Here is a 25,473-nt window from a genome sequence, read left to right on the forward strand (position 1 = left end):
TTCCTTTCTGCTATCTCCTCCAGATGAGTGCAATGTTACTGCATTAAGTGGTTTACATATTCCATTATACTTGAATTATGAATGCAGCAATGATATGGTGCCAGGAATAAAAGACAAGATGCTCTTTTTTTTTTATATGAAGAGTTCTAGAGTTTGAACAACTTTATTAGTTATAATCATTATTATCAAAATAAAATGCTGGCTTCCATGTTGTGATTTTATTGAGTTTATTTAATCCCTTAAATTCTGTGATAGTAGAACAACTTGCTTCCATTCTATACATGTATCTAAACTGCAGGTTCACAGCTTCTCCACCTTTCTCACAAAGTGGAAGATGTCTTGTGCCAGCAGCTTCGGTTCCTCAAAGGCAGCAAAATGCCCTCCACAGGGCATGTAAGAGTAATGGACAATGTTCTTGAAGGTATTCTTTGCCCAGACCCGTGGTGTATGGGCTATCTCCTCGGGAAAAGCTGCAATGGCTGTTGGAACATATACTCCAACCCTAAAAAGATATTAGTTAACAGTATTTTTAAGACGAACTTCTGAAGAAAGTAATTTAAAAACCTTCTGACTCATAGCTTTTATATGAGTTGAAGAAACTTCACCACAGCAACTCTTTTCATAGTCTGTACTCTGCTGAGGAGTTTCATTGGTGTTTGGATCTCCTTGACTTCAAAAGTGTTATATCTAAAGATGCATAAAATGAAGCCCACTTTGCACAGAGTTCAGTATTGAAAAGCTTCAGGCTTTTACGCTTTGTAATGTGTTGAAGCCACACCTCCGTGTGAAACTCAAGCAAGCTAGTTTATATTTGCTCTAGAATTTCTGGTACCACTATAATCCCTATTGAGAGGGAAGGTGAATTAGTTCAGTTTACAAAGAATAAGATTTCTTTTTTCTCTTGTATGATCAGTCACTTGCTGAGGAGTCTCGCCCACCAGTGCTTCCTGGTCAGCCTCTCTTGTGAATCACTTCTTACACTGCTTCTACAAGTTTTTGCTCAACAGCTGTAGCTCATAGTTTGTTCACATGTAAATTGTATCCTAACTGTTTAAACTTGCTAGGAATGCTTGTGATTTTCTGTTTTGTTTTTAGTGAACAAAGCCATGGATTACAGTTGTTTGTCTAGTAAATCTATAGACCAGCTGTATCTTGAACACAGATCTGAATTACTTTTGCTAAATGTTCTGCATTGTTTCAGCAACAGACCAATTTGTGTGAATCACAGGTTTAAAAGAAAAGCTACCCTTAACTATATTGATTGAAGATAACAGTTTGGCTTTTTTTTTTCCTAGTATAGGTTAAATTTGCAAGTGATCTAAACGCTTGCACAGGCAGGTCTGACTCAGTCTTGTTTCGAAATCTGTCTTGTACACTTCATTACCTGGAATCAGCAATAAGGCCGGGGTCCCGGGCAAAGTTCTCCTTGTAATATCGCATTGAGGGCACAATAGATGCTGTCACCCAGTAAATCATCACGTTGGTCAAAAGGTCATCGAGAGAATACTTGCTAGCAGGAGAAAAAAAGATTCAGTATAATTGAGCTGTTTCTCAACATACTATATTGGGCTTGTGCTCTGATAAACTATTGGTCTTCCGGTTCTCCACTGATTTTCAAGCAGCAAATCAATTTACATTCATGTGCCTGAAGCAAAGCTTCCGAGTACTCAATCAGTAGCTTGCAGGCAGTCTACTGTAAGCTTAAACTTCTACTTATCTACTTGTAATCTTTCATCCTTAAAATTCAGCTTCCACTGGCCAGCCTTTTGTCCATCTCCTCATCAGTTATCATCAGTTGTTTGGGTTTTTTTAAACGAGTTTTCTCACAGAATGATGTTTATTTTCTTACCTTTCCAAGCCTCCGTCATCTTTACGCAGGAACGATTTATCTGTCCACGTAGAGAATTTCTCCAAAATATATGCAGCAAGCCCCACAGGGGAGTCATTCAGTCCACAACCTAATGCATGTGAAGAAGAGCAGAGCTCTTACATTTGCATGGCATTGTAATACTTTGAAGTTCATCACCTTTTACATGATCTAAAGAATGGAGTACTGCATTATCTTTTCCTGCTATTGGAAAGCAGGAAAGTTTCCTATTCTTTTTCTACATCACACTCTTCCACTGTGCCCCCAAGTCCCTATTTTTGTTGGGTTTTTTTCCTTCCTCATCAGGTCAAAATCCTAGACCGTATACAGTGTTTGTATGGAAGCTGCCTGATCATTTCAATATTCCTTTTTTTCTCCTTTCTGTATTCTAAAACATAAGCAGGGTCAACAGGGATGCAATGAATTCCAAATACCTTTTTTTCTTTTTCTTAGTCTCTTTTTGCTTGGACAGACTGTAAAATGCTCTTGAACTCTGACTGAGCTGGCTACATTTCAAAGAACTAGCCATGACTCATGGTTTTCCCCATGGCAGCAGCCAAACTAGAGCTGTGGTTTCCTTCCCCTAATTGCTTTGCACTTTGTTGACATCAAATTTTATAGGCCAGTTCAATCAGCAAGTCAATTAAATGTTTTTGCAACTCTGTGCAGTTATCTTTAGATTAAACCGAACCTTGGATAGCGGTCAGCTTTTCATTTAACAATTAACTTTTCTCTGTAGAGAAATTAGGATCACGCTGAAATGTGCCAACACAGATTTTTGTTATAATCACCCTTCTCCTGCAACTGGCTTGCTTATTCCCATGCTTAGATCTCCATTTTAACCAGTTATTAATCTGGGAACTTAATCCTTTTCTTACGGCACTTTTGTTTTTTGGGGAACATCAGAGGAGAAACCTCAACAAAACTTTGTTTAGAAACTGAAACACTTTACATTAATGGATCCACTGCTCTTTGCTTCCACCAAAGCTCTGATTTGTGAAGCATTTACAGGTGGTAATATCATGGGGAAATATTTTCTTTTCTATAAAATAACTCTGCTATCTTACAGTGACTATACATACTGGTCTGTATTGTTTCCTGAGCTAATTCTCCATCTGGCTCTTAAAAAAAAAAAAAAATATATATATATGACATCAACTTACTTTTGTATGCTAAATTGTACAGAAAGATTGGCTGATCTCTGCTATTACTTATCATTTAAAATGAAGCATTTGTGGAGCTAGTTTTAAATTTGGTATAAAAAAATGTATTTGAGGAAAATGGTTGCTTAACACCTGGGAGTCCTTCTGTTTAAGCAAGCAGTAAATCTACATTGAGTAGTCTTCTTTTTTGTGTAATGAAAAGCTGGATTTGAATTTAATTGCATGTTTTTACCAACTTACTGAAGGTTATAAGTTAGCCTTTCATTGCTTACTGCTTTGTCCTTTTAAATATGCAGGTTTGATTGCAGGCTGCCTTAAAGTGCTGTCACTTTAAGACAAACATTTTGAGTTTGTTTATTCATACTGACAACAGGTTTAAAGAGGTTGACACAGCTATACTTTGATCAAAGTAGTAATCATTTGCGGAATGGCAATTCACACAACAGTCACATGCACTGTGCTTTTATGGGTGCAGCACATCAAACTCAATATCATACTTTGGAAGAGATAATTCAGAATCAGAAATCAAGAATGAGTGTAATTTACATTGTTTGACTGACTATCAGCAAAGTATATGAATTATAGTGAAAGCTGGCATTATAACACTGATGTAAGCCTCGGTCTTAGCGTGTCTTTCTGATTGCATATTGAAAAGTAGGGAACAGTGAACCTGCTGAAATAGAAACACCAGCAAAAGGAGCACTTTCTAAATCAAAGATCCCTTAAAAGCATGCATGTCTAATTATTCGTTTCCAGCTATTTCTGGTGTGCATTTTTAAAATAATTGTAGGCATTAGGATAAAACAATCAAGAAAATGAAATGAAATTAGAATATTTTAAACGTACACAAAAGAATTACTCTGCAATCTAAAAAGGACAAAGAAAAAGCATCCCTATACAAGGGAAAACCAAACACACAGTCAAAAAAAAAAAATCCCTCCCTGAAGCTAACTGGTGTAAAAGCCATCTGGCTTTACTTCAGCAGTTCTCTAAGTTTCAGTTTGATTTCTTTTTCTAATCTGAAATTAGCCTTTTAGTAGTCAGGAAGCCAAACAGAATGACTTCAGAGCAGTTTCAGAGCTGCCACTTAACTGAGAATAATCTTAGCCTCTTCCCTGGCTGTGCAATGTGAACCTCCAGGTGGATCACATCTAGTGGTTACTGCTCAAAGTATCTGTTATGCTGTACATCTAGGAAGTCAATTTAGTTTCTTAAGGTTGGGAATACTCTCCTCAAGTTGCCTAGACTAACACACTGTCATTTGAAAAGGCTCGCAACTTCACCTCTATTTGTGCCTCGGTGAGCCTAGTCTCCAAGAAGAGATGTCAGGCTGTGGCCTTCTTTCTGACTAAAAGAAATAAGCAAGAATCCAAACAAATAAACCCTGTCTTGCATCCTGCTTTTTATTTCTTCAGTGCTGTGATGAGTTCAAGCAACAGACTAGTTGTTATTTAGTACAAACTCATACCAAAATGCTGAATTTTTCAATGAAGGGCTAGGCTGAGGCGCTATTCATTTTGTAATCTCTGTTAGCAACATCAGTTGGAAGTAGTTCTACTGCCATTTTGGATGAGGGTTTATCTCAAGACAGGATATCTTACAGTCCTTACCTAATGGGAACGAATTAAAAACAAAACAAACATTTAACTTTTCTGAGATGGCCATCATTCTTACACACTGGTACCACTGACTGTCAGGCTTCTGCCTTCTAAAATTTAGGCCTGAGTCTGCCTTTCAGCAACTTTCACATTGCACTCGCTTACAATCTTTTTTCTTGTTTTCACTTGTTTGTATTTCTAGAAGCTCCAGTTTTAAGACTCTGTGCTCCATTTTAAGAGTCTTCTGCAAAGGAGTTCTTTTCCCAAAAGTAGCAGCATACTACTTTAAGCAGTTTGGAAAGTGATATTTGCAGAGTCTATCTTTTACAAGCTGCTGCATTCTAACTTTTAGATCTTAGTCCCATACCTTGCATTCATTCATCAGAACGTAATGCTTCTGAAACATAGTAAGCCTTTGCTCAATGATGAGGTTTTTTTTTACACCATTGGCAGTTGGTATACAATATATAGCAACATGGGGAGGGTTCATTACCTGCAGTGTCTGGTTTGGTGGCCTGGATGTGTAAGTATCCAGATTCTCGCAGAATGTCAAATACGTTCTTCTGCATGTAAGGGTACATCCGTCGAACATCTTCCCTGGTGAAGCCTACAAGCCATGGTATGTAAGTCCCAATCATCACTTGAATAATCTTTTTCAAGCCTCGTACGCCAATGAAGACGAGATTCAGGTGAAGACCTTTCACAGACCTAAAATCAAATTCAGGAACACAGTGTTAAAATTTCTGTCTCCAAATTTTCGAGAAAATAAGTCTGACTGGAACTGTGAAGGAAGGATTTCACTGAACCAAATATATATAAAGCCCTGAAAGAACCTGAAAGGTTCATTGTGGTGCAAAAAGGAGAGGGGAGAAAAAAAAAAAAAGAGTACAGCTGGTTCCACCTCCATTCAACTGTGTTATTTATATGATGCCAGTTTTAGGCACTATTCATAGATATGGCATATCCACATTGATAGGCTGTTGGTTCATTCCACATTTAGGCAACTGGTTGTGTTGGGTACTTTCTGAAAAGCTTTGTTAGATCACATGCTGTGAAGCATAACTGCAATCAAGAAGAATGAGCTGAGCAGCAGCCTAACAGCTTTAAGAGCTTTCTCCCTCTATCTGTTCTTTGACATAAGTACAGCTGTAGTAGCACTCTTCTTGTTAAATGCTAAATGCTCTGCTGCTATGATGCCATTTTCCAAAGAAATATTAGGTTTCTTTCCTGATCTGTCTTTCCCAACTTTGCATAGGCACACCCAGCTGCTGAAAGGATGAGCTCCTTCAACTCCCTTTGCTACTCACTGTGGGAGCATCTGGGACATATTTGTTGTAATACGAGATCCCCAGTCTCCTCCCTGTACGTAGTATTCCTTGAAGCCCAGTCTCTTCATCAGCTTGTGAAATATCCGAGCAGTTGCAATGGTGTCAAAGCCTGTACATAAAGAGAAGCACCACGCGTTTATTCAAGCATGTCCTGGCCAGAGATCATGCCCCAGATGTGCTGCTGCGAAGGCACAGTGTACTGTACTGCTCCTCATCACTCTCTGACAGTAGAGAGAACACTAGTTGTTGTAAATTCAATGCAAAGTGGAGAAAAGAGAGTTGGCTTTCAGCTACCATTGCCTTCCAAATCTCCAAACTAGCCCCAGAGCCTCAGTAACACTGGTGTTGGTGCAGAGCCAAGTTTCCTGAACTTCAGACCCAGGATCTGCCTTCCTGCATTCACAGACTACAGCACACAAAGGATTGGGGGATGGCTGAAGTATTTTGCACCAAAAACCTGCGATTCCAGCAGAGCCTTTTCATCACTTACCTTGCTGGTGTGGTGCCTCTGAGAAGCCATAGCCTGGTATGGATGGGCAGATGACCTCAAACACCACATCACCACTGTCCAGGCCATGCTTGGTTGGATCCGTGAGTAGAGGGATGATGTTATAGAACTCATAGAAAGAGCCAGGCCAGCCATGGGCCATCAGGATAGGCCGCACAGCTTTTCCATGAGGGACGTAGGAGGGCTTCACATGGATAAAATGGATATCAATCCCTGCCAGACATCCAAGACAGAAAAGTTAAATTCTGGCTCCTCTTCAGTTTCTTCTCTGGACTCTGAAGAAAGAGGTTGGCAAAGTAGCCATTAGCAGAAATTACACAATCATCCCACATCAGGAAGATGACTACCTGAAAGGCATGTCCTGTATTATACTTATGTAACACCTTTTGCCTATAGGTGGAGGTATGAATCCCTACCCCAGACAGGGGGTCACAGCAGACTGAACATCCTTCCTATGAGAAACTAGTTTCTCAGTAATAGGTAAAGCCATGCTTAAATACACAGCATAACGCAGGCAAGACAAATGCAAGACCATGACAAAATGGCATGAAAAGATATTCTGCGCTCATAGAATGGATAAGTTTTGCAGCTTCTAAAGGCAGTTTCAAGGCAATAGTAGAAGAAAACCTCACAGTTAATTAGCACAGGTTCAGGGCCAGAGGAAGGCTCTTTTGAGGCAGACCTAAATTTATTGCTGATACATGGCGCTCATGATCTGTACAAGCTTATTAATAGTACAACCTGCACAAGAGATTTTTCCTTTACATCACTAAGCTATTACATACACATAAATATTCTAACATCTTAAACTAGCCATCAAGACTGAGCATCCTTTTCCCACATATGCTACTGGCAAGAGCAAAGCAAGGCCAGGAGAGGCAGCTGGGAAAGCGCTCTGTGGTGTAACAGGGAGGCACAGTGACCCACTCACCTTCGATGGTGGTACGGAAATGAGGGTACTTGTTCAGGATTTCCACTTGCTTGTGCCAGTCAAACTTGTTCCTCCAGTAGGCCACCACCTTCTGCAGGTAGTCAGAGTTGAAGCCATAGTTGAAGGCTGCCCCTTCCAGTGGAGGTGCGTAGCGAGCCTGGTCAAGGCGGCGGTGCAGGTCCTGCAGAAGGAGTGAGGCTGCCCAGATGCCCATGTGTGCAGTGCACCAAGGCAAGCATACGCAGGAGCCAACTCTCCAGGCTCCACCAGCTTTTAGACGTCTACCAATTAGACAATGATCCTGGTTGAAGCAGAGCTCTCAGTGATCTCCTCAGTCACAGGGAATATAGCTTTCTAGAGGTTAACAATTCTCCTAATGCACTCAGGATTACCAGGTCTCACTCTTGCTTTACTGTTAACTTTGTACTAGGAGCTTTCAGGCACTGGTGGATGGTTAAAGAATATAAAAGGGCAATTAAAGATTGGGCCCAGCTGCCTGTTGCTAGTTGGCTGGATCACTAGGAGCAGGTGCTGCAATTCATTAGGAAGACTCTCTTCACTCTTCCAGGTGTTCTCCTGTAGGAGCATCTGAGCCCTGCAGTTCTACCAACTTCTGTGCCTACACCCTCCCACTCTGCCCCATTACCTGCAGACCCACTGTCAAACTCTACCTCAATTTCTTCATCAGATGTTTCAATCTTGAAGGGGCGGATGCTTTCATCTTCTTTCCCTTTTAGGGGTTTTTCGCCTGAGCCCCACCATCCATCACCCATTTCAATACTCTTGATCTTGCGTCTAGACATCAGCCAGCAAACCAGCATCCCTCCAACACCCACAGCAGCCACAGGGACCAGGACTGCATTCTTCTGAGAATTTTGAAAAGACCTAGGGATGCATAACATTTGCATTCAGTGTAAGATAGCAGGACAATGCCGAGGCGTGTTTCCACATTGATTTGGTCCAAGAAACAACACATTTTTAAAAGCCCCATAGAGTCAGCAGGGGCTAAGTACTTCTTTTGTTGTTGATGTTCACAGGCAAGATATGGAACAACCTCTTAAAAAGCAATAGATTCCACAAGTACTGGCTCAGGAATCTAGAGCCAGTGTAGAGATATTAAACTCTAATAACAAGAGTGTGAAGACTAGAAGCCTCAAGGTTACATCTACCAGTGCTCACTAGGGATCTCATTCTTTGCTGATCATGATTTGCTGATCGCAAGGTTTCCTTGGTCCTCTCCCATGAAGCAGGATACCATGGGGAAATAGGGTCAATAGGATATGTGCAAGTCTATTTCAAGGAAGGTACTCAAGTGAATGGGACAATAGTACATAGGTTCCTTCAGGAATGCAAACTGCAAAGGGTGAGGGGTGAGAGCAGAGAAAAGGGTCTTCAGCTGCTATTGGGAGCTGAATGTGCCCCCCTCAGCAATGCTTTATATGTAGCTTCCCTACAGATTCAGGCATCTTCTAGGTCAAAGCTGGCCCTCTAATATGGTCTTACACAGGTAAAGATCTCAGACTGTCTTTTTGGTACCTCTATTTCTGTTCCAGTCATGAAATACACAAAAGCTGAGTCACCACTGTTGGCTTTAACAGACATGTAGTATGTTCCAAAGCTGTTCAATTGTGACAGCAACCATTCCAAAATGTTATGTACCTTCATGTCCCTCAAACCTGAGTGGCAAGGTCTCCAGCTTCTCCTGGAGATCCGGAGAAGCACCTTTTGTAGGGGGCTGCAAGAAGTCTTTGAACAATGAAGATTCTGTCGCTGTAGTCAAATGGGGTAGGGAAAGGACTGTGCTGTGTCTCAGCTAAGGCGTTGATGAAAAGTGGAGGTGTCAGCAAAGAACAGCAATTTCACTCACCTGATGCGGGACAAGATGCTCTCCCTGCAGAAGGGAAGGAAAGAGAAAAAAAAGATCCTTACAGTCTGACAGTCTTGTCTGAATGGTAGCAATCCTTAACGACATTGCAAAGGATTGCCAGCACCATTTACTGCCCAGCCAAGCCATTGCAAGCTGTTTAATCGGGTGAGCACATTCATAGTTTTTCTAGTTCTTTTGGAGGCAATTGAGAGGGAGGACCTCAGATTATCGCTTTTACACAATGAGGCTGTTTCTTGGCTGCATTTTAGCTAGATAGCTTGTTTCCATAATATTACTTCCTTTAGCACAAATTAGATAAAAGGCCATAAACAAAGGGATAGGTGTCCTTGCAGTCTTTCATCTTACTCGTGGCTGTGATACTCCAGCCAAGAAAGTAGGTTATTTTGACCGCTGAAGAAAGATAGGAGTGCAGCCCTGCAGTGAACTGTCAAGATCAAAGGTCATCCTGCTGCTAGCCATGCTGCGCTCATTATGCCAAAGGACTGGCACCAGGAGGAGCTTGTGGGACCTTTATCTGCTCAGATTTCAGTGAGTTGCTACACTTTTGCTACTTCTGACTAGCCCGAGCTGGATAGCGAGCTTTCACATCTAATCTGCCTGGGAGGAAAATAAACATCTCCCTTGGTTCTCTTTTATCCTGACAGATTGCCCCATAAGAAAAGCAGAGTCAAAACCAGAAAAACCAGAAGTGACAAGAGAAGGTCTCGTTACTTAGAGAAGGTCTCGTTACTGTCTCTGCCTTAAGGTAGGCAGCTAAAAAAGGGAGCTATTTGGTGTCATAATTAAGATATCTTGAAACAAAATAAAGGCATGAAGTGCCATGAAAACACGTGCCTGCAGGCTGTTTCTTTTTACCCTGGCTCCAAGCCAAGGCAAAGATACTGCTGCAAGCAGCGTCACCCTCCAACTGTAGGAGGCTGAACAGCTTATAGAACAGGTAGCAATATTCCTGTGCACTTATATGCCAGACCTCAGTGAGTGAGAGGCATGAAACTACATGGCAACAGCACCAGCTCAACGCTGATAAAAAACAAACATGCTAGACACAGCCCTCCAAGCAACAGAAAACAAGGCTTGGTCTAGTGAAATCTCTCCAGTCACATTCCAGAGAAGTCAGCTGCATGCTCCCAACACCCTCCAATAGCCCGCCTCTGCCTGGCTTATCCCGTGGTGGTTTCTCCCACCCCAGCCCCGGCTGAGTCCCACATAGCTCCCTTCTCATGCTAAAAGGCATCTCACCAGGCGTTAGGAAGGACCTCCTGCCACATGCTTGTCTGCTCCTACTCGCCTTGCTGCAGTTTTCAGTAAAGCAACACGAATGTCTCCTCTGCTGGCTTCCTCCTTGGCACTGACGCGCTCTCGTACATTGGTGCCACCTATTGACTAAATACGCACATGCAAATTAAGTTCAACAAAGTTAAACAGAGGCCAATACAAAGTCCTGCATAGGGGGGGAATCGCCGCGTGCACTAGCACGGGCTCAGTGCCTCTTTAGAGCCTTGTCTGAGGTCCTCAGATGAATCAGAATCGACAGGGGGCCTCATGGCAAAGGTCGTGTATGGGGCTATACAGCAAGCACACTAGCCAGCAGGCTGGGGTAAGGGTTGCTTCACTCTGGTACTTGAGAGATTCATCTCTGGGAGTGCTGTGCCAAGTTCTGGTCTTGCTGGTAAAGACCAGGGTGAGTCCACTATAGGGGCACAAGGCTGGCCAGGAGCTGGAGCACGTGCTGCATGAGGAGAAACAGAGACCTACATTTGTTCAACATGGAGAAGAGGAGGCACAGTGTGTGTGCACATTTTGCAGCAGACAAAACAAAGCGAAACTATATAAAAAAGGAAAAGCTAAATTTTCTCATGTACCACAGAAATCCGTGTTTTTTTGCTTTTTTTTTTTTTTAGCTCAAGAAACTAGATTTTATCTCCCTAGTAGTCAGTTAAATCCTGCTGGATAGAGGCTTCTGCTTCCTAAACTGCTGCACACTGCTCTTGCTGTGTTTCAGTCCGGGAATAGCTATATTGCCAGAGGGAAAGATTCTTCTCTCCATGCAGTGCTCAAAGTGAAGTGCCATCACCAGTGAGATCTGTGATGATCAGCTCTCATGTTACAGGGGTGTATATGCAGTCCCTGGGCTGCCAGAACTGTGGAAAATAGGAGGAAAACTGTAAATCCTTCATTTGGTCAAAGTTCAATTTATTGCTACACCAGAGCTATTTGTGGTTATGCCTTTCTGGGATCACTTTGCTTTAAGGTCTGATTTCCAGAACTAAAGGTCGAGAGCCCGTCTAAAATGCAGGGTATATGTACAGGAATGCTGTGAGTGCTTGCACCAAAGAGATCCAGGGTGTCCACAGGCAATCCTCCCTGCAGCAGTTCGACCGCTTTAAAACAAAGATTTTTCTCCTTCTCTCTTACAACCTCTAGTGGCGAAAACACGCAACTTCAGGCAGAAACTGCTTGGTGGCGTCAAGGCAGCCTCCCTGGAGCCTGTGATGCGTGTCCCATAGACCCAGCGATCAGAGGAAAGGACCTAGAAAAGTGTCTCCGAGCATCTTCCTGCACTGGGGCAGGACCCCTTATCCTCAATGACGTTTTATCAACCCTTTGCTCATCACTAATCAGCGGTATGCCTGCAGCAATGGTAGAAAATATGCACGCAGAAATGTAAATGTCATATGTTCTTTTCCGCGCTTGTTTTAAAAGCTGGATATAAGCCAAACACACGATAACCTGCCACCTCTTCTAGGAGGTTTCAAAAAGCCCAAGTAGCACAGCGGCACTCACAGCACTTCTGCAAATACTGGGTGCCCTCTGGTGGGCACAAGAGCTCATAGTTCACATAATAACGGTGTGTGGTAACGGGATGTTTATGAATGGTCTCCTGCCTCCTGTCCTGTGGCAGGGACCAGCTCTGGTCTTTTTACTTAGCAAACTGCTGGCTGATGATGCTGTTGAGGGCAGAGCAATGCCTGGGAGTCTTGGAGCTGCCCTGTACCCATCCAAGCTCTCATGAACCCTGCTCTGCCCATGGCATCACTTTGTGATACCCACCTTCTCAGCGGCACTCAAACTTTTTTTAAGATTCCTTCTCACCTAAGCCAGTCCTTTTTTTTTTCTTTCTATTAAGGAAGCACCTGGTGGCTAATGAGGCCTTCCTCAGCTTGACTGCATGTTTGTTCCCTCAGACCAAAGACAGCACAAGATAAGAAATGTATTATTTCCCCACATTAATTCTGAAGGGGAACGGTCTGTGCAACCCAGCAGGTCCAAGCTGGGACTGCTCATGTACATATCTCTCTTTTCTCACATGTTGCATGAACAATACTGCCTGGTAACGGGATTGCACAGGAAGAACTGGAGAGCTGAACACACACCGTGTGGCTGTGTCCTGAGAACCAACAAAGAGCCCCAAGCGTGCTACACAGATGGGCAAAATTTTCACCTTCCTGCTGAGGCCTTGAGAGATTCAGCTGGTCAGTGGGAGGTTTGCTCCTGTCCTGAATGGCTGTCCCTGTGATTACATCCCGTGAAGAAGCACTGGGCTCCTAAGCACTTCCAAGCTGTTAATTCCTGAATTTTATTATCAAGAGCCAGATGAAACATCTGAAAGCTGATTGCACCAACACTTCACTCCTGCCTCCACCAGCAGCCAGCTCATGGGGCTGCTCCGCAGTATTTTAGGTAAAACTCAGATTGCCAAAGTGATGAACAACTTGGGAGGGCCATGGAAAAACTCATCTACTCCCCTTCTCTTTGTGAAGACAAATGCTTCTTTCTTGCCTAGGAAGCCCATCACCATTTTTTTCTGCAAGTGCCGTCATCCCCGCTTCCCTCCCCCAGTCTTTTTAGTCCTCTGCCTTGCACTATATACTGAATAAAAGTTAGTGTTTTCCCATTTGGAAATGGCCCCTTCTCTGCCGCCCTTATACTCGGGGAAATCTCACAAATGTTTCAGCGCTACTTCCAGCAAGGACTGGCCCCTTCTGTTGCTAATTAGGGAGCTAAGAGGTTCCCCCAGGCACTTCCCAGTGAAACTGAGCCCATTAAATGAATGGCAGGCAACATCTCAGGGGGTGGGGAGCAAAGTTACACAACAGCTGTTTGGAAACAGGCAGTTGGTTACGTGAGCTGGTTTTAGACTCAGCAACATTTAAAACAAAAGCAACTTTCAAGTCCAAAACAGTGTACTGAGGTCACTGATACCCTAGGGATAATCCTGGGGATATCAGTGATTGGAAGCAGCAGCAGGCAGCGGGATCTGGTGCTGAGCCCAGACGCACAAAACGTGATGGTCCCCATGTGTGCACCCTGCCACACACAGGGAGCTGGGTGCATAGGTTCTTTCTGAGCTCTGGGATACGGGCCCTGCCATGCTGTGGAGCAGGACTGACAAATCTGAAGTGTAATTGTGAGGCAGAGCTCCATTGCTTTTGGACACATTGATGCCATGGTGGTAAGCGTGACTGAGGCTTGCAGTCTTGGCCAACCCAGATGCCCGACAGCCTGTACAATAATGTGCTGAATGTGCTGTTCTGAAGCCTTGTCTCCCAAGAGGCTGGATTCTCTGGATGCTAGATACCAAAGGCTATGTCAAGTAACAAAGAGGAATTTCTTACACAACATGCAACTCCACACAAACTCAATCTGTTATGTCATTTTTGTTCTCTTACAGTATTAGGAATGCACTGTGTACCTCCTGCAACCTCCTTTGCCGCAAGTGACCTATAATTACTCCCTAAGCACACAACAATAATTAAAGAAAAAAAGGATGCAACTACCAAAGGCATGTGGGAGAAGTACCAGGCTAAAGACCTGTAGGGCAATAAAGATACAAATATCTTATGGAAAATAATACTGTGGGTGATTTTTCATTAGTGTCGTGACAGAAGTATTGGAGGCAGAAACAAAGGCCTTACCTTCAAGAAAAGGTTGAAGATAATTCAGTGCATGTAGGTGATCTATTCTTGATACTTCATCTAGTTTAACAAAAAAGTCTAATAAAGCAATACTTGCATTCAGATGAGGCAAAATGAAACGGCAGAGAATGACCTTCATCCTTCTCAATAACAGTGACCGCTGCTGAGGATTCTGCAATGCTGATGGTGACCATGTTAGGAAATACTACTTTTCTAAAAGAGTGGTCAGGCACTGGAATGGGCTGCGCAGGGAGGTGGAGGAGTCACCGACCCTGGAGGTGTTCAAGGAACGTTTGGACATTGTGTTGAGGGACATGGTTTAGTGAGAACTATTGGTGATTGGTGGATGGTTGGACTGGGTGATCTTGTAGGTCTTTTCCTACCTTGGTGATTCTGTGATTCTGTGATCACAGGCAGATCTCATGTTTCTTTTCTCATGCCTTATTCTGGCAACCTCCTGAACTTGCTTTTAGTGAGCAGCAGTGATCAGTGGCTGTGAGGGGTAGGTGCACTGTAGGAGAGGGGCAGGCATTCTCCATCACCCTGCTCTATTAGAGCACTGCATAGCCAGTGTCCTGGAGCTAGGCAAACCTCCTCCAAAGAAGGACTTCTGGAACATGTGAACACACTCTGCAGATCTGAAAAAGTGTGCAAGCAAAATATGCCTTTTTTGGGAAGTCAGTCTCATGGTGTATTCAGTTCACTGGAAATTTCATAAGTTTTCTGCTCTGATCCTATGCATTATTTCCTCTGTCTTAGGGAACTGTGTGAGCTACTTGGAAATACCTCCTTTCTGAACAGTCATTTATTGTCTCTCTGTATGGTTTTTCCTACTGTACATTATTAGTTGTTATGCCTACATTGTATAACAACAACAGTGACATGAAGAAACTCCTCAGGTCCAGAGACATTTTGGAAATCAAGACTGAGTCAGTCAAACTTCTAGCATAAGGATATGATTTTCATTGTTCATCAAAAACAGACAGTCTGGGAAACCACGGCAGTCTGGGTATAATGCAACAACAGCACTGCAGAAATCTCTGCTAGAGAAAATAGCACTCTGGACTTTGAGCCTTACAGGAGAACCTACAAATATAGCTGGGAAAATAATGAGGTATTGTATTTTAAGATATCAGGCTGAATATTGTAAACAAGACTCTACAAGTCTGTAAGGATTTTTTTTTCCTTCCCTTCAGCTTTTAGAGCTCTTGGCAAGACCTGTCTAAGCACAGTCCCAGTGCATGTAACTGACTGGCCCTTCCCAAAGGTACAAGGATAAAGCCCTTTGCAAATGGCCATTAAGAAAACTTGGCAACAACAGTTTGCAGGATGAATAATTGCCAAAGATTAATAAGCAGTTGCACAAGCAGTGGAACTAATGAAGCCTCATTTCCTACATGTATTTGCAAAATACAGCTACTATTTGCAAATACAAATACAAAATATTTTGAACTGAATTATTCTAAGATTTTGTTTTCTCTGTGCACATTCATAAAATTCCCTCTCTGCCTTCTGAGACAACAAGTTCTCACGAAATGTATAGAAATACATTTCATTATTACTTTGAAGTCTCTGCTTGTGGAAGTCGACTGAAATCAGCAAATATATTAAAAAACTACAGGGGGACATATGGAGTGTTTGAGATATATGAGCATTTGTTCTGCAGAAATCAGGGAACTAAAGTGCAGTTGTGAAAGACAACATAGGAAAAAACAACCATTTCTTAGCAGTGCTGAATGTACAGGGGTTGCAGGGCATTTCCTATGATCAGCACTTTGATGTAAAGCAGTCAAAAATGATCCACTCCAGCTCCTTTTATCGCACAGGCAAAATCTTCAACATTGCTAGTGCAACCACAGCTTTCTTCTGCGCTGTGTCCAGGGGATGAAGTGTTCAGAGAGGTGGCCAAGTCTATATAAAAATATATAGAATGATTGGGAAAAAAAATCAGAAGGTCAAACTAAAAGCTGCTCTTTCTAAAATCAGTGCATGATTTGGCATTTGCATTCAATGGGAGTAAGAAAATCATGGGAAACTAAGAAAACTGTATTCTGAAAAATTCTGCAATAGAGCTGATCTCAGAGGAAGGGTCTGAGCACTTCCATGGACAATGCAGTGTTGAGAGAGGATACTCAGTGCAGAGGAAAGCAAGTATTAAATAGGAATTTATACATTTCCTTAATAATTCCTAAATAAGTCATCTGAGTATCATCCTGTGAAATCAGGGTTGAGTACAATTACTTCTTTAATAGAAGGGCAGAGAAGAATAGAAAAAGCAGAAAATAAAATGGCATGACAGACATGGGTCAGTGAAAGCTGTGATGGGAGAAGGGAATGAGTGAGCAGCGAAGCTTAGCTTTGTGAAGACCTGAGTTAGATAAAAGACAAACACTCCTTCCACAGCTCCCACACAGTCGCAGACCTCTGCTCTGTATTTAACAGGGCTTTTTTTAAGGCTGCATCTTCTCTCTGGACTTGCCACCTGAGGGCAACATCACACAATCACCCACACACAACTGCTGTGCCTGCAGTACTGCTCTTGGTTCCAGGAACCCCATTACCAGAAAAACCATGGCAAACTAGAAGCAACTCAAAGAACAGCAACAGAGAGGCTGGAGCTACTCTGCAGAAGAAAAGCATTGCAAAAGCAAAATCCAGTTTGCCTAAGGAGCAGCATACTGACCTCCAAATATTTAAAGGGTGAAGAGAAATCATTCAGCATAATAAAGGAAGATAGAACTAGGAGTAATTCGTGGAAATGAGGCAAGGAGAATGTGCTCAGTCTTCTTGTTGTATTTTTCCTACCTGTGAGATACTTCTCTGGTTCTGTAATGAAAGATCACAGCTCTATCGAAGTAAGTGTAGTACAGGCGAGGAAAAGAGACCCTTTGCCAAATTCCTGTGACAACCAGGATATGTCTAGAGGGTAAAGCGCATTGCTGTTGTGGGCACAGAAGAATACCATTAAATAAGCAATTATTTGAGAAAGATACGTCATTTTTCCAAGTAAAATTCCTGAAGTCCTGGGAAAACCAAGCTGTTCTCCCCCATCTGCAACTTCTAAAATACATGTGGTCCCAGGAAGGCTCTTTTCTTTGTTGGACTGTAACACTTTTGTTTTGTTTTTTTGAATACTGTAAAGCAATACTGGTTTAACGCCAGAGCTACTTCTCCTCTTTCTCACTCTTTTCCAAGGAATAAAGTGTTTGAGTTTTCTTTAGGCACAGGCATGGCTGCCTATGGGCCAAACTATTTACTATGATTCTGGGCAATATTATTTCTATACAGATGCTGAGTTGCTGCCTAGAACAACATAGAAGAACACTGAATTTATGGTATTCATATGAAGTACCACTAATGTGAACAGACAGGTGTGAGGAGGAGACACAGAGCAGTGCCTGCTCTGCAGTTCAGGTTCAGCTTCCTCACTGCACAGATTTATCTACCAAAGCACAACTTCAGCAGGGCCTGATGACTGTAGGTGACGATATTCACTGTGCCAAATCAGTAGGCCAAATGCTGGAAGAACCCAGGGAGACCGAGAACTGATTACTGGGCAGTGTGGACAACTGAGAGCCTCTCTAAAGGCCCCTAGGATGGCCATAAATAAAGCATCCAGCCTGGTCCCCAGGCAGCCCTCCCAAGCTGCCTCACGAGGCAAGAGAGAGATGCAAGAAGTCTTTCAAAAAGGGACCGAAGCAGGGAGAGGGTAAGCTGGCCATGTTGAGCAAGCTAGCAGAAGTGCTGCTCTGTGAGCTCAGTGGCTGCCCCAGCCTCTTCAGGACAAAGAGCAGATTTAGCAACCCAGGAACGCACATAGTTGGCAGGATCACACTCTGCCAGTCCTGAAGGCAGAGCTAAGCTGCAGGGCTGCAGTGCTGTGGCTCTGGGCACTTGTAAGCTGTTCCCTTGTCTGCTGGGGAAGGGAAAAGATTACAAGTGCTCCCTGGGGGAGCACACCTCTGCACACCTCTGCCAGCACAGCACATGAAAACTGGTTTCTGCACAGAGACTGGAGTTTCTAATCAGCTCCTGACCACCACCCCTCAGCCCTCTTGATCCACTCCCCTCCACCTGCCTTGATGGTGAGGTTTGAGTGACATTGGTATAATTTAGAGCTAATTTTTTCCCCACTTCTCCCTCAGCTATCCCCCTGGCACCCAAATTCCAGCCTCTCCCTATCAGGCTTTGCTTTTCTTCCCTTTCTGTCTCTCCATCCTCCTCCTTTGGCAATTGACCTAATGGGGCCACGCCAGCTCTTGCAACGTGCCAGCATGAAAATGAGCTTCTAGCACAGAGTTCCTTGTGACCATGGAAAACTGCCCAGCATTTTAATATGTGCCAGGCCCCCAGGCGGAAGTGGAGCAGGCTCAGCTAATCCCGAAGGGAAATGATTAGCTGCTGTAGACTTGCGTCTCAGTGGCATGGGATTGGGGATTTGTTTTCTTAAAAAGTGCAGAGCTGAAAGCTTCAGGGTGATCTGGGGCCACCAGAAAGCACTGGTGAGAAGAAAAGCAAATTCAGACCTGCACAGTGTTCAGAATGCCCACTCTGTACCAGAATTTTGCAAAAGGAGCTGCAGGATGTTCTTTATTTAGAATGCAGTCGGGGAAGGGAATGCTGCACGGGCAGACTTATCTAGATCGAAGTAGTTGGGATGTCAACAGCAGTAAAGCCACAGCAGCATGGTCAAGCAAGCTTGCTCAAGCCCTGACTTGTCCGGCCTTCCTGGAAGTCTGTCCTGCTGTTACTTCATCGCTGCTGGAGTTTACTTACAGTTGCTATGCTGCAATTAAACATTCTGATTCTGTGGTAAGCATGCCCTAAGTGTGATGGAGCCTGAAAATTTGGGAAGCAAACCGAGCTCATGTAACTAAACTGACTCCAAATAGAAAGGAATAGAAAATGACAACCCTTCCTTCCCTACCCATATCCCTCATTTAAGACAGAAAATTTTATGAACAGGCTGGCTATAGGTCTGAATTGTACCAGTGATAATAGATCTTAAAAAAAAAAAAAAGAGGCACATCTACTGTCTCCTCTCAAAAAGAGGAGATATTTGTTTGCAAATACGGCCAGCCAGATCCCCTTCCTACAGTCTGCAGCAATATATATTTTCTCTGAGATTAAGGAGTAACACTCAGCTACACAGCATACCTTAGACCCTGGAGACAGTCTAACGCATCATATCCTCCAAAGCATTATCCCTAAAGCCTGCTGTTTTCAGGCTCCTGTTGAAGATTAATAATCAAAGAACAGACAGCTTTTGTTTTCACTCTAATACTGAATGCAGTCTGAATCTCTGAGCAAGAGCAAACTAAGTGGATGTTTTGAGAACCACTGGCTCTCGGGAAAGAGGACAATTTCCTTTTTCCATCTTCTGGATTGTCTGTGTTGGTAGCTCTGTGCCTCAAAGACCTTCATGCTTCCATGGCACAATGGCTAGAAACCAGAGCATGTAAGCTTGTTAGAGAGGCCACATAATTAAAACATACAAAAATTATTTGAAAAAAAGGCAGAGAGATTTTCCTATAGAGGGCACCAACTCATTGCTCTTCTGGCATTCTAAAGCCTTATCTGTCCTTTCCAGCACCCTCTGTAGGTCCTCATAGTGAGTAACTTAAAACTAAACATGAGAAGGGGAAAGAACACCAGTGTTGATGTGCTCATTGCTCTGTGTTGGTTTCTAGCATCTCCAGCTCTCACATTTCACTGTTGAAAAGCAATGCACAAAGGGTATATGGCAACACATTCAATTACCTGACATAGGCAGTGACATGAAGATACAAACTGTTCTGTTGCAGAACAAATGGCAGAAGTCTCCTTAGCTGGAGGAGAAGTCATCAAGGGAAGGTAGTCTTATTTTTCCTGGCTGTTCCTTCCTGGCTTTGTAGGTCCTTGCCCATAGGCTGTTTTCCTGAGAGAAGCAGTCAGGGACATTAATTTGATGTCATTATATCCTGTTTTTACTGGCTCCTGGAAAATATAGCCCTTGAAAGTATGAAAGAAAAAAGAAATGAGCCCTCATTGACCTGTGAAAAAGCAACAGCATCCACCACTATCTGTGTTCCCCAGCCATGACAGAACCCTCCCTGCTACACAGACCCTCCTAGTGCAATATCCTACCCCTTGCACTGAGAAAAGGACAGAAAAAGCTGACCTAAGATCTCCTGGTGCTTCATCACCTGCTCATAGTCAATGCTGGTAATGGAAATTCTGTCTTCATGCTGGGTCCTCTAGGGTTTGTCAGTAGCACATCAGTTCAGCTTTCCAGGTACTCTCCTGCTCTCTTACTTCACTTGCAGGGTGATGTTATCACGTTCTTTCCCCTTCTGAATACCATGTCCACCAACGCAGAGACACACTGGCCAGCCTGCAATGAAGTTGGTCTGCAAAATCTGGAAGCCAGAAGCCCGCTCTGCTTAAGGCCTCACAGTTTATTCATTCTCTTTTGCTCTGAGTTTTGGGACTCTAGATCCAGCCAGCTTTGTCTTACAGCTGGACATGGAAAAGGGTCATTTCACAATCCTCTGGAGCTGCTCCAGGCTTGCTGGCCTCCGGTACATGTCCCAGTGTGTATTTCTGACATCCCCTTTCCATCTGAACTGTTCTCCCAAGTGTGATATTGCCAGCATTACTGCTCCAGACTGCAGCATACTATCATGCAGAAGCTGTTGCTCCAGCTGAGTTCAGTCTGATGTACACTTTTCATGTTGGTGATTTTCTAGATGACAAGCACCTACATGAATTCCAGCCGTCATGTTTCAAAAGGCCTAGGGATGGAAAGCAGTTATTATCATCCTCTTGTGCTTCCTGAACACTGTCAACCACCATGGCAGAAGGAAGCTAATATCTAGAATTTTACATAGTGTTTGAAAAGAAAAGCACCTTCCCCACTAAAGTCTAGCTAAACTTTTTATCACAAAAAGCCTTCATGTCCTAGGCTGTTCCCTGGCTGCTGCTTTGTGAATTCCTTTGGCAGAGGGCTAAATGGGGAAAGATGCCACAGATGGCTTTTCTCTGCAGGAGAGACCATCTTTGGCTCCCTTCCCAGGGTCTCAGTGAACTTCTAGAAGCAGCATTGGAAGCTGAGAAAGCACGTGGTTTTTGTGGAAGACATCGTGACACAAATGGGGACCAATTTGTACAGTTCAGCCTCTTCCCAAAAGGGTCTGGTGGGGCCTGCGAGTCCTGCAGTCTGGCAGGACAGGAGGAATACTGTACCATGAGACATGACTCGCATCTGTTGCCCGTACGGTTTGTTAAAACAACTCAGATGTGAATGGCTCTTCTGTCCAGCTCTGCCTGTATTGGGAAGCCACACTTTGGGAGAGTGGCTGTGGATGTGCCAGAGCATGCACATCACTATGTACAAAAGCTGTACACCAAAACATAAACGAACAAGAGATTAAAGGGGAACAGATGCTGGCTGATCTTGTCCACTGTGTTTCTGAGAGACAGCCTAGTGGAGCTGCTGTCTGCCCAGGGCTGTCTGCCATGACAGCTTGCTTCATGGGGTGGCCTTTCTGTAAAAATTCTTTTAGATGAACCCCTGTGACCAAAAAAGATGAGCATTTAACTGCAGGATGCTAGGTTCTGCTAAAACTGCATACTGGACTCCACTGAGGTGAATCATTCAGTCCACTATGGGGAAGAAGATCTGAACAACTAGATCGTTACTCCCAAGCCAAGTTAGGCCACCCATGATGCAAAACTTACCATCAGAAGACGGAATGGTCCGCTGCCCAAATTAATTCTTATCACTTAGAATATAAGTCACAGTATTCCTGTTTTTGTATCTTTTTGCTGTCTTCCTTTTATTGTTTGTAGCCTTTCTTTCAATATTGTGCATATCCTTGCCTCCTTTATTCTACACACTGCTGTACCAAGCTATTAATTATGCAAGGGATGGACTCCCTTTTCTCATATCTGCCTTTCTCAATCTCTGTTTCCTAAATCCTCAGGAATATGTTGCCACCCACCTTGCTATCTCTGAAGGATTTTCCAGTGTGCTTCATCCAGCTTCTGGAGAACTTGTGCTCCTGTGTCACTTCAGATAAAAAGGTCCAGTCTTCAGTCATTTGCATTTCTTTTCCCTGGAAGGTCCTGATGCAGAGGGATTTAAAAGCTGATCAAGCAGAAACAGACCAAAAACAGCTTGTTCTTTTTTGAATATTCTTGGTCAGTATCTCTAAGACTTTTCAACTGTTTACTTATCCTTCCCTTCTGCAGTTTCCCACCACTGGAAGCTATTGTCCATCTAATGCAGAGCAGAACATGCCTACAAGCTGAGACCAAATCCAAAACACTTCTTATAATGTTCCTACCACTAAAGCATCCTCAAATACAGAAATCGCAGAGAATTAAGCCCTTAATGGCAGAAACTAGCTTCTCAATTTTCATTTGCATATAAAGATTCACTCATACACATTTTATTACTGTGAAACTGCAGCTGTAAATCTAGAGCGGAGCTCATTGCCTTTCAGCTGTGATGGCACTTTTCCCACAAGTGTATCATAGGTCCTGCCTTCCCCATCTCCTGTATACTCAGAACTGACAATGGGATCATCTTTGCTGGTGCACATCTGGGCTGTATTTCTTCCTTTCTTGGTGCTGCACTCACAGGGCTCTGCTGAAAGCCAAGCAACAGGGCCATGGCTCCTCTGTAGAGCCACCTTAACAATTTGCCATGCTCCCCTGCTCATAGCTGTTCTTCCCAGCACCCAGTGCCACAAATAGCACTTTTTGTGAGTTTTCCCTGATACAGCATCATAGGCTACCAGATACTTGCAAAAAAAAGAACATCTTTCTCAGCAGGTGTCCTGAGCCCCCCAGGAAGTGTTTGCTGTTCTTTGTTTGCAGATCCCCTCTCATTTATCAGGCCATCCAGGTCACTCATCACTTCCTGATGTTAATGCTGTAAGATAGGGCTACTGAGTGCAAGAGTGGCAAAGCTGTCATGCTCCAGCTGGGCAAAAGTGGAGCCTCACTCAGCAAATATTGACACGTCTGCAAGCAAACAGAAGGCAGCTTTCAGCAAGCAGCTCTCTGGCTCCCTGAGCAGAGGCTGGACCAGAGATGCTTGGTGCTTTGTGGTAATGAACTGATGTTTACCGAGTACAGGATGCAGGCATGGATCTCCAGCAGCTGTGATGACAGTGGCAAAATTATGGGTTCACAGGATTCACCAGCAGTGTGCCTACTGCCTACCTGCACTACAAGTGGCTGCAGCCACTTCAGCTTCTGGAAAATCAAGCTGTCTCTGACACTTCTCAGCAACTTCCAGTCAAGATTTATTCAGTCTCTACTTAAAATGGTTAGCACAAACAGAATTTTGTTCCAAGTCTTGAGTTCCCCTGACTTCCAGTTCTAAAACAATGCCTATGATATTTAGGTGGTTATCGTCCCTCCTGTGGGTTGCTGGATGTGGGGAAGTCACAAGTATGAGTGCATATAAACACAGAAGTTATCAGAGTGAATCCTTCTCATGGATCCATGAATTCAAGAAGCCAGTCTTTCACAGAATCAACTCTTACCGAAATCCCCAAATGTATTTCTTATACCTTATAAAAACTACATATTAGTATACACTGTGAAATGGGAGTTTGATGTCTCCTTTCAGACTGCTGCCGGCAAGCTAAAGGACCAAAGTCCCTGCACAGGTGGAACAGAGACCTTTTTGCCAAGAAGAGATGGGATTGCCAGGAAGGGGTCTTGATGGATTGGGTTCATTTCCTGGCCCACCCATGACTTTGAGCAAGTTATTTGATCTCTTAATGCTTTAGTTCCTATCCACGAAAAGGAAGTGATAATGCTTTCTCTCTGCAGCTCTTTCTTTTGCCTACTTAGGCTAAAAGCAACTTGGCTTTTTTCTTTTTCCCCCAGTGTTTCTGTGTTTTCTGTTTATATTTTTACTATACAGGTTCTTCTGAAAGTAATGTCTCCTCTTTATTTTCATGGAAATTAGAACAGATAAAAAGAACTCAATAACACTATTTGACAGAGCAAATTCTCAGCTACAAAACACTCTTTTTCATAGTGGGTATTACGAGCTATACATTTTCACCAGTGATGAACAAGAGCCTGCATGCCGTGCTTGTCAAAATCTGCACCAGTGGAGGTGACCCACTGTCACAGTCACCACTGCTGAAATGCAACACCCACAGCCTCACTGTACTCACATCCATTTTGTTTGGTCTCCAGAAATGTTTAGCAAGCATCAGTGAATGTCAGTGGGTGCCATTTTTTCCACATGGAAGAATTCAGTGATACAAATTTGCTTCATACACACTTCCACGTCAGACATCTACTGTCAAACTGCCCCTCTGCTGCCATCTATTACACGGCAACAAAATGTAAGGGAATACTGATGAGAAGGTTCAGCTTCTACGGCCATTCTACCAACATCTGTCCCTGACATCTCTGGCCAACATAATCACACAGGAGGCATTACTTTCGGAGCAGCCCTCATACAATTATATTCTGATCTGCAGAAGGAGTTCCCGTGTTCTTCAGTAAATACAAATAATCATCCGTTCTCATTTAGAGCTTGAAGGCACCACCATATAAGGCAGTAAATAACGAAAGGATGACTCAGATCCATAACCAACACTGTGTGGATCTCAGATTGGGAACTAAGGAGAAAAACAGTAACTTCAGGAGTCACCATGAGTGAGTTCCTTTCACCTCTTTCCCAAATGTCCAAATTCTTTCTTTACGCTTGTTTTACACTGTCTGATTTGTTTCTAGTGCCTCTGCCTCTCATTTGCAGAGTAAAGACAACAGTTAATCCCCAGTTCCTTCCCCCGCATGAAATAAACACATTAACTAATGTGCGTGTTTTGGAGACAGGCCTGATCCCTGCCCACAGAGCATGTTGCCTCTCTTCTTCCTTGTCATTTGTCATTTCTAAACCAAAGCTGTCAGTTTCCTAGAGTGGGGACTTTGTGTCACACAGCACAAAGTGCCTACAGCACTGTAGTACATAAGCAAAGCCATTGGTGTAGACTGTACAGGGTTTCTTATTTATTAATTTCCCAGAGTAAATCAGAAACCAAATATATTCTATTAATCAGCTTCTTTGCTGAGCCAGATATTGGGTGATGACAAGTATGAAAAGTGTAGAAAAGGAGGATGGAAAATGCAGTCTAGGGATAGTGGAGCAGAGCATGAAGATTTGATTGGTGCTGGACCAAATGTCTCACTGCTGCAACAGTGACAGCCCAAGTGTTGAGCAGAACAGGAAGGCACAGAAGTGCTATCTTGACAGCACTG

At 43.4% G+C, this 25,473-nt stretch overlaps 1 protein-coding gene across 1 annotated transcript; it reads right to left on the reverse strand.

Annotated features, from left to right (window-relative positions):
• Positions 1-210: 210 nt before the first annotated feature.
• On the reverse strand, positions 211-10,658 carry LOC122186267 (epoxide hydrolase 1-like). Its single transcript, XM_042882769.1, has 10 exons — positions 10,523-10,658; positions 9,263-9,286; positions 8,067-8,280; positions 7,396-7,576; positions 6,447-6,677; positions 5,936-6,065; positions 5,122-5,336; positions 1,850-1,958; positions 1,385-1,510; positions 211-502 (listed from the first exon to the last, which is right to left on the reverse strand). The coding sequence occupies exons 1-10, from the start codon at positions 10,549-10,551 to the stop codon at positions 301-303; spliced, it is 1,461 nt and encodes a 486-aa protein (XP_042738703.1). The 5' UTR covers positions 10,552-10,658; the 3' UTR covers positions 211-300.
• Between the last annotated feature and the right edge of the window lie 14,815 nt (positions 10,659-25,473).

This window comes from Lagopus leucura, unplaced genomic scaffold (genome assembly GCF_019238085.1).
Source record: "Lagopus leucura isolate 7727_CA_CO unplaced genomic scaffold, USGS_WTPT01 Super-Scaffold_73, whole genome shotgun sequence".
Taxonomy (NCBI): Eukaryota; Metazoa; Chordata; class Aves; order Galliformes; family Phasianidae; genus Lagopus; species Lagopus leucura.